Source organism: Triticum aestivum, chromosome 7A (assembly GCF_018294505.1).
Source record: "Triticum aestivum cultivar Chinese Spring chromosome 7A, IWGSC CS RefSeq v2.1, whole genome shotgun sequence".
Lineage (NCBI taxonomy): Eukaryota > Viridiplantae > Streptophyta > Magnoliopsida > Poales > Poaceae > Triticum > Triticum aestivum.
In genome coordinates, this window is record NC_057812.1 from 44,186,565 (window position 1) to 44,200,394 (window position 13,830).

The 13,830-nt window shown below is 44.8% G+C and overlaps 1 protein-coding gene across 1 annotated transcript; it reads left to right on the plus strand.

Moving 5' to 3' along the window:
• Positions 1-11,275: 11,275 nt before the first annotated feature.
• Positions 11,276-12,924, plus strand: LOC123152949 (probable indole-3-pyruvate monooxygenase YUCCA10). Its single transcript, XM_044572305.1, has 4 exons — positions 11,276-11,887; positions 12,208-12,441; positions 12,529-12,651; positions 12,745-12,924. Exons 1-4 carry the CDS (start codon positions 11,276-11,278, stop codon positions 12,922-12,924), a joined length of 1,149 nt encoding a protein of 382 aa, XP_044428240.1.
• Positions 12,925-13,830: the final 906 nt, after the last annotated feature.

The following is a 13,830-nucleotide window of genomic DNA, read 5'->3' on the forward strand; positions in this document are numbered from 1 at the left end:
CTTTACAGAGGGAGTATCTCTCTGTCAAAATATATATTTATGTGTAACTAGTTACTCCTGTCTTTCTACTTCCTTTCGCTGATATGTGGGGCAACCAGCAACGGGGTCCACGTGCCATATGCACAAATTAGAGTGCACAACTTCATGGTAGACACACCCCGGTCGTAGCGTCGCAGTAATACCCAATGAGCCGTCAAATCACAACCCCCCCCCCCCTTTCCAGCTTTAGAAGTAAGCTGGACGGACGAAGCGGCAATATTTCACTGGGCCTGAATCTCCTTCTCCCTCGTCTGCTTATTCAGAGAAAACCCCCTCTCGGCGATTGCGTAGGGTTTTCTCATGGAGAACCAGGTACGAATTCTTCATCCATCCCCGATAAATCCAAGTCCCTTGGTCGCAGGTAATGCTAGGATGGCAGCCGCCGCCGTTGATGCATTTTTCTTCCTACTGAATCTAGTGTGTTTCATTTGCAGTGCCCAAAGTGCGAGTACCCTACAGGTTTCTGCGCCCTCGGTGAGACGCCACACTTGTTCCTTCTCATCCTAACACAGCATTTTGAAATGCGCACAGTATGTTCCTATAATCCTCTTTTCTATCCAGGAGGGTGGGGTTTTTTTGAACATGCTGTGTTCTCATATTATTTTTCCTGTAGTGTATTATTTGCTCTGTCAGAACACATGTACTCAAGATGCTCGGCCTTGCCATAACTGAATACACTAGTTTAATGGTCACAGTGAAGACAAGCCATGGATATAAGTTCCGAGTTGGGTTCATGAACCAAGAAGATCACTGCTTTTTTTATGGCCGAACTTGGATAAACTTTCTCAAGTGTTACGGACTGAAAGTTAGCGCATGAATGTTGATGGAAATAGCAGAACCTGGTCTCATCTTCACTGCGATCTTCCACCCCGACGTCGTTCCAATTGTTCATCCATGTTAGTTTTGTATCTTGTTCTTGCTTGTTGCCTCGATTACTTCTTAATCCACCTATTCTGTCTAACTAATCACAATTTAACTTTAGAAGTAGCAACGAATCTCTCACGAAGATGCTACTTCTAACTAATATTTTCTTATAATTGGTGGCACGTGTAAGTTTTTTCAGAGTTAAGCAGTCTGCTCGTTTGTTACTCTATAATAACTCGGCTATTACTAATGGCACTGAAGTTGAATGGATTGATATCCACAAGTTCCTACACTTTATTGATCGTCTTGAGGTCCTTGTGGGGCGTTTCAATGGTGGAAGGTCATGCGGGATATGTGTGCCACTGCTGCACTCGTTGAACAGGTCCAACTGTGTCGAGAAACTTATGGTACAAGTTGTTTTCTGTTATATATGTTGTTCATAAACTATTGCTTATACAAAGTTTTACAGCTGTGATCTTCTTGAAACAGGAACTGCCGAGTTCTATTGTTCCTATACAGATGCCTGGCCATGGTCGGGTCAGACTTGCGCTTGGTCACAACATGATGTTTATGTCGACCTACTCAATTCCCCTTGGAGGTGAAAAGATACTTATTCATGGGTGGTCTCAAATAATGAAGGCTCGTCCATCTTGGAGAATAGGATAAAAGATTATGTTCATGCTTTTCCATGGCTTTAAAGCGAATATCATGTTTATTGACCACGTTGCGAGATGAAGCCGCTTTCAGAAGGTTGTGGATGCGCGGGGTGGCGCCTGGGCCTTGTCCTGGGGCTTGGCGGCCTCATCCTTGGTTAACTGTAGGCAAAGTAGCATTGTTCGAGGCGTGCTTTGTACGGTTGAACCTGTATAAGTACTCATACTGCTTTCAGCTTTGGTTGTTAAGTACTCCTGCTGCTTTTACAGTCTGTCGTGTTTCTTTAGTAATGTCTTCCTCCAGCCGCCAAAACCAAACCAGCGCCGGCGGGGCCGCCTGCTTCCGCCTCCCACGGCTGGCTGCGCCTCAGCACACGCATCGCCGCCCCACCGTCTCCTAAATCGTTAACACCGACGTCCTCCGCGCGCTTTGGTGCGCTCGCCGCGGCGCCGCCCTCTCGCGTTGTCAACATGGTCAACAAACAACAGGAATCGGCAGAAGTACGTGGAGAGGATGACAGTAGGGGCCCACCACATCAGCGTATGAAAAAATAAAATGCTTCCTCCTAGTATATAGTCAATAGACAAGAGAACAGCACAAGATCGGCTGACACCTGGGACGTAGCTACTCGACCAGTATTTTTTTGTTTGGTATTGTTGAGACGGAGCAGGGTTTGAACTGGGCTGTGGCCCGTCTAGCCCACGCTTATATTTTATGTTCACCATGTGACCAGCCTGGCTATTTTTTCTTTGTGAAAATGAGCCCAGTTTATTTTTTTCTGAAGAATACCCAATCCATGCATACTTATTTTTCTACGCCCTGATGGGCTGCAACTCTTTCAAGACGCCTGCAAATCTTGAAAGTAATATGAAATGGGTTGAAAATATAAAAACAAATGACAAATTGGCAATTAATTTATAATTTCTGATTTTTTCACATTTTTAGATTCCTATTTCACTGGGCATTAACCTAATTTAAATATATCTTCAAAGTACTTTAAATCTGCCTTGACATTTCGGTATTAAAAATAGTTTGGAACCCACAAAAATATGCGAAATTGGCCCTGGTCAACCAAAAAAATGATTGCAATAAATTGCATAAGAAGTTGCCATGAGCTATATATAAATTATTAAAAAAAAGGGAGTGGTCTGACTTGTGGGTCTGTTTAGTTGACACGTATGCAAGATTTTTTCAGTTATTATATACGTCAACAAACGATTCTAGTAGATGTAACTGTTGGATGTCAATCCAACAGCCGTCGTGTTTATTGAATCTCTCATCTTCTCGCTCCAGCCGCCAAAGCAGCGCCGGTGGGACCGCCTACTCCCGCCTCTCGTGGCCGGCTGTGCTGCCACGCAGGCCTCAGCGCCCCCTACTACTCCCACCGCTGGCCAGGGCATCCCTCTACTCACCCACACCCACTGTTATTCTGCGGCAACGGCAGCCTCACACCGCAGCCGAACCGGTGAACCCTCGTACTCCTCTCCGTGCGGGCTTCCACTGTCGCGTCTTCCCCGGCTCCGCGTCGTCCCCTTCCTAGGCCTCGCCGTCGTCCACCATCGTGGTGCTCTCGGCGCGGCATGGTCAATGTGGTCAACGACCGACTTCCATCGGAAGAGTACTATACGTGGAGAGGCTGACAGCTGGGTCCACGGCAGCCGCAAGGAAGTGCCTCCTTATTACGCGGAAAATAATTATTCCTCCACCTGACAGCAGGGACCCATCGGACGAACCATCAGTATTTCATGAAAAAAACGTTTCCCCTGACTGCTGGGACCCACAGGACGGGCCACCGTATTTCACGAAAAAAATGTTCCCCCACTGTCAGCTCGGACCCACCGGAAGTGCCTCCTTATTACGCACAAAAAATGAATACACCCCTGCTAGCTGGGACCCACCTTGGTGGGAGGCTGACTTGTGGGCCTGCTAAGTTGACTGGGATGGAGGCCTTTGTCAACTTTAGTCAATATATGAACGATTCTAGCTCCAGTGACCGTACGATGTCCATCCAACGGCCGTAGTGCTTCTTCAACCTCTGGTCTTCTTGCTCCAGCCGCCCAAAGCAGCGCCGGTCGTGCCGCCTGCTCCTGCCGCCCGTGGCTGGCTGTAATGCCGCGGAGGCCTCACCGCCCCCTACTACTCCCACCGCTGGCCAGGCCATCCCTCTACGCACCCACACCCCATGTTATTCTGCGGCGACGGCAACCTCACACCGCAGCCGAACGAGTGAACCGTCATACTCCTCTACGCGTGGGCATCCACTGCCGCGTCTTCCCCGGCTCCGCGTCGTCCCCTTCCTAGGCCTCGTCGTCATCCACCGCCATGGTGCTCTCGGCGCGGCGTGGTCAACGTGTTCAAGGAATGGCTTCCATCGGACGTGGACTGTACGTGGAGAGGCTGACAGCTGGGTCCACGACCGCAGCAAGGAAGTGCCTCCTTATTATGCGCAAAATAATTATTCCTCCACCTGACAGCGGGGACCCACCGGACGGGCCACCGTATTTTGCGAAAAAATGTTTCCCCCTGACTGCCGGAACCCACCAGCTACATCTTCGCACGCAAGGAAGTGCGTCCGGGCAAAAAACCAAAACGATCCCCCCCTGACTGCTGGGACCCGGCAGCTACACCTTCGCACGCAAGGAAGTGCGTCCGGGCAAAAATAAACAAAAACAAAACGATTCGCCCCCCTGACTGCTGGGACCCACCAGCTACATCTTCGCAGGCAAGGAAGTGCCTGACAGTCGGGACCCACCTGGTCGAAGCGTACGTAGCGTTGTCATTCTAGTCGTGAACATGTACGTACATATATACTGGTCGATGTAGAGGCGCACACGTGTCGTAGTAGAGGCGCGTACGTGTTGTAGTAGAGGCGCGCACGTAGCATGTACACGTACGTACAGCGGCCAGGGTGCAAGAAAGAAAATACGGCCACGTAGGTACATACGGGCAGGGTCTCGAACGCCTACTCGCGCATAAATACGGCCAGGGCTCGTGTACATGGCTGGGTCGGAACGGAGAAACAACGTTGTCGTCGTGTTCATGGGGAGGCAACGGAATGCGTCGTGTTCATGGGGAGGCAACGGAATGCATCATGTTCATAGGGAGGCAACGGAATGTGTCATGTTCATCGGGAGGCAACGGAACGCGTGGGAGCCAACCGGCTGGGTCGGAACGGAATGCGTGGCCGTGTTCATCGGGAGGGCTTGGACGGAATAGGCAATGGAAACGAGGCATGGCGTACTGCAAAATGGAGGAAACGGCCTTGTGTTCGACCGGCCACGTTCGAAACAGGATCCTGTTCATCGGGAGGGGTCTGGCGTACAGCAAAATGGAGGAAATGGACCTCCTACAGTCGAAACGGGGGTCCTGTTGATCGGGAGGGGTGTGGCATACCGTAAAACGGAGGAAACGGACTTGTGTTGGAGCGCTACGGTCGAAACGGGGGTCCTGTTGATCGGGAGGGGTGTGGCATACCGCAAAACGGGACTCCACGGGATACTCTTCATCTCCACTGTCGACCTCCTCCAGCCTTCACGGGCTACTGTCGACCTCCTCCAACCTCCACGGGCTCCTGTTCATCCAGCCTCCACCGCGCGCTACTCCACCGGCTACTGTTCAACCACCCCTCCACGGGCACCCCTCCATCGTCTACTGTTCATCCAGCCCTCCACACCACGGGGTCCTGTTAAACCACCCCTCCACGGTCACCCCTCCACCGTCTACTGTTCATTCAACCCTGCGCACCACGGGGTCCTGTTCATCCAGAGGCAACGCCACCGCTCACTGTTCATCCACCCCCCCCCCCCCCGCAATGCTCACTGTTCATCCAATCGATCGGCTTCAGTTAGCAGCAGTAGCGAAGGAATCGCTCGATCTGGTTCAGTTAACAGCCATCGATCGATCGCTCGGGTTTAGCAACGCGTAGCCTGCAGTGCAATCGCTCGGGTTCAGTTAGAGCCAACGCCTCGCACACACGCGCGTACGTGAACGAGAGAAACGTGCATCGCTCGGCCCCCGACCTCCCACCGTAACCGGGAACTCCCCGAAATTTTCCTCCCCCTCGCTTCTACCACGGTTTTTTCCGTCATGGACGGCCCAAAGAATGTCATCCAGCTGCGTCTCCGGCCCGCCCAGGACGAAAAGCCCATTTTTTGTCATGATTTTTTGTCATGATTTTTTGTCATAGAAGTAGGAGCCCACCACATCTATGATGATACCGGGTTTTGTCACAATTATCGTCATAGAAGTGTCATGTGTATGACAGGAAAAAAAATCGTTCGGCCCAAAATGTCACTGATGTGTCTTTTTTTGTAGTGTGCATCGCCACCGCCCCCACGCCTCTCTCTGTGTTGCTCTGTTGCGTGGATCCGTCTCCCCCCATTAACCAGCACGGTGAGGCCTCAACTTTCATCATGTTCTTCCTCTAAGTCTGTCCCTTTTTAGGCGCATATTTTTCTTCCTCTGTTTCATTCCCTCCATACTTGAGTTCAAAAGCATGTAAGTAAAATATCATTTGTGCTCGATTTATTCAAGAAAATTATTTTAGCAGGCCAAGAATATGCAATCTCACAAGGTCTGCAATACCTTGTAAATGTGTTGATTCGACGGTCAAAGGTATCATAATCTTCTTCCTAAGGGTATGTTTGGATGGTTAGTTTTTGGTCAAATTCTAATGTAAGGAAAACAAAACTGATTTTTTCCTGGCTGCAGATTTAGCGGGGCAAAATATGAGTGAACACCATTTGTATGCCATACTTTTGTCCTTTGAGGATAATGACCTTTCCAGACTTCATGTGCTCCCTGTCAATTTTTTGACATTGCTTAAATTTAGTTGTTCATTTATTACAAGCTTGCAAAGTGGTGGACAAATGATTCCATGGTAATATTGTTATGTATTAACAAGTGGCACCACGTTGCCTTTAGTTCATCAGGTGGAGGAAAGATCCCTTTGTACAGATAGGAAACACATAAACCACTGACATGGGTTGTTCTTCTTTTATTTTCTACTAGCAAAGAGGCCCGTGCGTTGCAACGGGGGAGAAAAATCCTCTCATATCTCTAGCTGGATCGGTTGGATAAACTGTGTGTGGCTGGTTTGCAAGTTATGAGATCAAACCCTCCCATCGGCAATTTTATTTTTTGCCAGCTCTCCGGACCTGGGCCACGGTGTGCTGCCAGATGGGCTTCCTCTATTTGGCCAAAACGGGTGGCAAGTAACGAAACCAAATAGCGTACGTGAAATTAATTGAAGCGGGACCAAACGAAGCGGGACGAAACCAAGAATATCACCTCCCTTTGATAGTAGGTATAGATTTGCTTACTTGAGAGCCTAGAGTTGTATAGCTTAATTTGTTTTCAGACTTCACATTCCCGTCAATTGGTAATATAAATTTATCCCGGAGCATATGATAGGTGATGAATTCCTTCTCATCTCTGATAAGAAACTTCAATAGAAAGCAGGTAGGCCTACCCCTGAAGCCTTAAACAAACTCTTGCCTCCTTAAGTTTGTGCAATTTCAGCCTGCTTTTAAACTCCGAGTGGCAGTTTGTTCAATTAAAAAATGAAAATCATGTTTTACTACAAAGATAAATGCATATGTATTGCTGACAACCTCTCTTGAAAAGTTAATTCACTAAGTCAGCTACATATGACACGCTCTGAAAACTAGGATGTAGTATCATGCATGGTGTTTAATTCGTTGTAGAGTCGCACTACATGATTGTACAATCTATTATCTGCTACTTAATTTCCATGTCTATCCTATGAGAGGGATCTAATACGCCTCCGTCCTCTCTATAATTTTTGATTGTTCCATGTCAATATTCTACAACTTTCATATACTTTTGGCAACTTTTTACACTAATTTTGGGGCTAACATATTGATCCAGTGCCAGTTCTTGTTTGTTGCATGTTTTTTTGTTTCACAGAATATCCATATCAAACGGAGTCCAAACGGGATAAAATCTGACGGAGATTTTTTTTGGAATATATATGATTTTTGGGAAGAAAAATCCACGTGAGACGATGCCCGAGGGGGCCACGAGGCAGGGGGCGCGCCCCTGACCCTCGTGGCCACCCCGTAAGGCGGTTGATGCCCTTCTTTCGCCGCAAGAAAGCTAATATCCGGATAGAGATCGTGTTAAAATTTCAGCCCAATCAGAGTTACGGATCTCCGAGAATATAAGAAACGGTGAAAGGGTAGAATCTGAGAACGCAAAAACAGAGAGAGACAGAGACAGATCCAATCTCGGAGGGGCTATCGCCCCTCCCATGCCATGGAGGCGAAGGACCAGAGGGGAAACCCTTCTCCCATCTAGGGAGGAGGTCAAGGAAGAAGAAGATGAAGGGGCCCCCTCTCCCCTTCTCTTTCGGTGGCGCCGGAACGTTGTCGTGGCCATCATCATCACCGCAATCTTCACCAACAACTTCACCACCATCATCACCAACTCTTCCCCCCTCTATGCAGCGGTGTAACCTCTCTCTTACCCGTTGTAATCTCTACTTAAACATGGTGCTCAACGCTATATATTATTTCCTAATAATGTATGGCTATCCTATGATGTTTGAGTAGATCCGTTTTATCCTAATGGTTATTTGATGATCGTTATTGGTTTGAGTTGCATGTTTTATTATTGGTGCTGTCCTGTGGTGCTCTCTATGTCGCGCAAGTGTGAGGGATCCCCGTTGTAGGGTGTTGCAATACATTCATGATTCGCTTATAGTGGGTTGCGTGAGTGACTGAAACACAAATCCGAGTAAGGGGGTTGTTGCGTATGGGATAAAGAGGACTTGATGCTTTAATGCTATAGTTGGGTTTTACCTTAATGATCTTTAGTAATTGCGGATGCTTGCTAGAGTTCCAATCATAAGTGCATATGATCCAAGTAGAGAAAGTATGTTAGCTTATGCCTCTCCCTCATATAAACTTGCAATAATGATTACCGGTCTAGTTATCGATTGCCTAGGGACAAATAACTTTCTCGTAACAAAAAGCTCTTTACTAAAACTAACTTAGTTGTGTCTTTATCTAAACAACACCTACTTTTTATTTACATGCTCTTTATTACCTTGCAAACCTATCCAACAACACCTATAAAGTACTTCTAGTTTCATACTTGTTCTAGGTAAAGCGAACGTCAAGCGTGCGTAGAGTTGTATCCGTGATCGATAGAACTTGAGGGAATATTTGTTCTGCCTTTAGCTCCTCAATGGGTTCGACACTCTTACTTATTGAAAACTGTTGTGGTCCCCTATACTTGTGGGTTATCAGGATCCAGGTTGGATTTTACGTGTATCTTTCTAATTGCTCAAGTTATATATTGTTAAATACATCAATATGCTTTTACCACCAGTTGGCCATTTAAGCCTCTCTCTGTATCCACCTTTGCGTAGCATTAGATAAGGATCCAGGTTTCTGCTGTCGACATTGTGCTATTAGTGATGTACAATGAGCAATTACTCTGCTCTTGATACATACCTATTCTTGTGGAGTGTCAATATTATCTTTTTTATGTGACTTTTGGTCCACACTTTGGTATCCACTAACATGAGAACTAGGAATATGCTTGTTTGCAGTTTGTGTACTGCCCGCAATTTTACAAGAGGGAGAAGCTGCACGAACGCGGCAAGGCAACCAGTATGGCACGGCTATGGGCGAAGCTGGGTGGCGCAGCGGTGTCGTTGATCGCGGTTGTGTCCAGGGGAGAGCCGAGGCATGGATGCAGCTGCTTGCGGCACGGCCGTACGCCTACCTGGGTAGTTGGCTTACAAGCATGGTTGGGGCGTGGGGGCACACTTGGCAAAATCATGAAGAATTTTCTTACTGGTGCTCCAATTATGCTCTCCACTAAAGAATCATGTGCATCTGTTGCAGGTCGGTTCTGCTATTTTCTCCAGCAATGCCGCTTTACATTGATGGTTCATGTGTTCAAAGTTTAGGTGTCTGAAGCTTGTTGCAGTACTGTGTTATCACCAGTTCAAAGCTTGGTTTGGTCTTGATTGTAAAATAACAGTTATTTTATCTATACAATATTCTTCGACAAGGCTAGCCTTCTTCCCTGTTCAAGGATTCAAAATTCACGTTACACTTTAAAAGCCTAAAAGGTGTATTATAGCATGAAACCTCAAAAGCTATTTACCGGTTCAACAACTATACTATCCTGCTAATTTCACAGTTTCAGTTTCATCAGTCGTCACATGAACATATACACTATTTGTCTTTGGCTAGATCTGGATTGGTTAGTTGACCATTTAAGTATGCTTTTGGATCTTGCTTATCGCTTTTATTTCTCATGGGTTATGCAACATGCACATTGGTGTCACATTTTTTAGATGTGATCCTAATATGTTACCTTATAACCCCTTTTGTGACCAATCAGTTCAGTCTGATGGATGTTTTATTTATCTTGGAATTACAAGGAAAAGGATTACTTTTTTTTGGTAAATATTATTTCAGAATCTTGCTGGTGAAGAATTCAGCTAAAAAGGTATGTCATTTAGCTCTTATTCTATTTCCCACTATTTGTGTTTATTGTTCTTTTTTGCCGGTGCGAACATGGATACAGAGCATTTGTATTTGCCAAGAATTGTGTAAATATTGTGGCCAATTTGTCATACGTTTGGCAAATAACAAAGCGGAACAAAGCTATTAGTCTTTGCAATTTGTAGTGCAAAGAAATCTTTGCACCTGGTCACATGGTTAGGATATATTTACTCCTAGCAATAGTTCAAATAAAATCCAGACAACGGTGACTACGGGCTGTGATTAATTTGAGCAGAGGAAGCTGGGGAGCGGGACTGAAGTTGTTCTTGCTGATGGTCCAAGCTGCAACATACTTAACATGAAGCTGGTACATGTTGTAGGAAATCAGGGATTATTGTTCGTTTATACCAAAATTGTTGCTTCCTAACATACATGCTTGATAGCTTATCTAAGGCCTCATAATTTTAGGTGTACATCTAGATGTCCAACGTTTTGAAGTGGACAAAAAAATCATATTGCATTACATTTAACAGTCCGCCACAAACTACACAGTTATTTGGTGATAAGTGATGACCCAGAACCATAGTAGCGCGCCAAAAATTATTGTCACGGCAAAGCATGCACGGTTTCCATAACACAACCATCCGCATGTCGGTAGAAAAATAGAAATTGCAAGGCACGGGGAAGAACGAAGAATAGAAGTTTGGACCAAAAAATAAAAAGAAAGAAATAATATTTTGATGGATCCGTGACCAATAAAATGCTTGAGAGAAATTAGCGTGAAAAAATGCCTTGAGAGAAAACGGCGTGGCAAGGCGTGCGTTTGCCTCTAGTACGAAACATATCCTTATCCCATATGAATTTTCATTGATGACAGCACGAACGGAAAGAAATTGTAAAGAGATTTTAGTATAAACATATCCAAAGCCGGTTGATAAGTTTCCAAAAAAACCAATCGATCAAGAGTGTGTTTCCTGCCTATTTTGTATCCTCTAATGTATCAGGACATGCTTTCACACCAACGTTCAATATTTAGACGGAATACTAGTACACACCAGAATAAGGCGTCAATAAATCTTTGCCTTTTTCATTCCTCATTCTAAATAGATTGACACATGAAACACATCGGTATATATATGCCCATATATGCATCCAAAGATTCATCGAGCAAACAAGCAAACACTCCAGCCTACCATTGCACCCATCCCACAACTTTGTCAACTATTCTCTTTGAAATGGAGAATGTTGTAGTGTTGATTGTTGGCGTTGGGCCAGCAGGCCTTGCAACAGCAGCATGCCTTAGCCAATTCTCAATTCCCTATGTCATTGTCGAGCGTGAAAGTTGCAACGCGTCGCTTTGGCACAACCGCGCCTACGATCGCCTCAAGCTGCATCTTGCAAAGGAGTTCTGTGAGTTGCCACACATGTCATACCCACTAGATGCTCCAACATACATACCAAAAACCTTGTTTGTAAAGTACTTAGATGACTATGTTGAGCGTTTCAATATTCAACCCAAGTATCTCACTAGTGTGGAGTCATCCACATTTGACAATGACGAAAAATGTTGGTCCATCGTGGCACATGACATGGCAAAGAGCACAATAGTCAGGTTCACATCAAAGTTTCTTGTTGTGGCAAGTGGTGAGAATAGTGCAGAGAATATTCCAATGATCCCCGGACTGCAAAGTTTTCCGGGTGATGTCATCCACTCCTCAAGCTACAAGTCGGGCAAGAACTACTCTGGCATGAATGCATTGGTCGTTGGATCTGGCAACTCTGGAATGGAAATTGCTTATGACCTTGCGGCCCATGGTGCCAATACTTCAGTTGTTATACGAAGCCCGGTATGTACACGCACTATATATTATTTTTGACCTGAAAACACTAGGGAATCCCCCACCCCCACCCTACGGGCATTATATATTTTCGGTGGGTACATGGCAATTTCTTATTATAGCCACCATTAGAAGGATGCGATTTTTTAGAGTTATTACTAGAAAGTATTTCATGGTATAGAGCGATAAACTATTTTATAACATGCACAAACAACTAAGCAATTAGACGAACTACACTGAAAATTTAACTCTTGAAAGAATATGATTCTATGAAATTTTATTCGATGATGCAGGCTTCAAAAGAGATGTGACAAGTTTTGTGGTTGCAGATTCATGTAATGACAAAGGAATTAATCCGGTTGGGGATGACACTTGCTCGCCGCCTTCCACTGAATCTAGTGGATAAACTCCTTGTGATGGCGGCAAATTTAATATTTGGAGACCTATCGAGGTATGGCATCAGAAGGCCAAAAATGGGTCCAATGATCGTCAAGTCAAAAACCGGCCGATCTGCTGTTATTGATGTTGGCACTGTTGGGTTAATCAAAAAAGGTATCATCAAAGTAAGTATATTCTTGACAAGACATAGATTTCATAACATATGTTGTCTTTGTATGCCAAGTTATCAATATTCTATTCATCTCCTACAGGTACAGGGGAGCATTAGTAAGATGATGGGCGATATAGTTGAATTTCAATGCAGTAAAAAGATATCATTTGACGTGATTGTGTTTGCAACTGGATACAAAAGCACAGCAAATATATGGCTCAAGGTAACAACATCGATGTTTGAATATGTCTGAGTTTTTTTCTTGGTGCAACAATTGTCAAATCTCCTAACAAGCTCTATATTTTTTTTATCCCAGAATGGTGAGAGCATGTTAAATGGCAATGGACTGCCCATCAAAGAATATCCAAATCATTGGAAAGGTGAAAATGGGCTCTATTGTGCTGGGTTAGGAAGGAGAGGATTGGCTGGTATTGCAGCAGATGCCAAGAATATTGCCAATGACATCAAATCAGTGATAGGCGATATGTCTGACTAAATTATCAAATCAGTGAATGCGTCTTCGACAACGCGATGCCTTCCATCACTGGGCTCCTCAACAAGATCAAGGATGAGATCCGATGATGGGCTAAGACAGGGGCACAAGGCCTGCAGGTTGTTCTGCACCAATCCTGGGATGTCCACTGAGTTGTATGATGTACTGTAAAATTAACCTCCTAGGAGGACTATAACTTTCCCCCATCCTTCTAATGCAATGAAACGCAAAGGTCATTTGCATGTTCGTGATTTGTTTTTTATCTTTTACATGTAGTTTACCTGGGCTAGTGTGCTAGACGGTTGATTCTTTGAAAAATCTATCCACCGCCACCTGTCTATCTATCTTCATCTATATTTGATAGAAATAGATTTTTGTTTATTTCGAGGTTCATATGTGCCAGGGAGTAAGCATTACTTTTATAATATAATCAAGGGCTTTATACTCACATTGTGCAAAGAGCTTTGTAATTTTTATTGAACAGTTACCTACAGTATTTTATTTACTTGAATTTACACATGCAAAAGTCATCCCCTTGAACATGATGTTTTACAACAAGGGACTAAGTGCTCGCGAAAATAAACAAGGGACTAAGTGCAATTAATACAAGGACAATGCTACACCTATGTAAACTAATCTATGTACTTTACGTAATGTGCAACGTGGACACTCTCGATTGGATATAGGAGGATTGGGGGGCCCACCTCCCTCAAAATCATACATTTAAGAAAAAGTTCATTGGATTTAAAAAAAAATCATGCATGAACTTTTCCAGATTTGTGAACCCTTTTTGAAAACTAGTGAACCTTTTTCACATTAGTGAACTTTTTTACCAAAATTGGTGAACTTTTTATAAACTGGGAACCTTTTTTCAAAATTCGGTGAACTCTTTTGAAATTTGCGAACTTT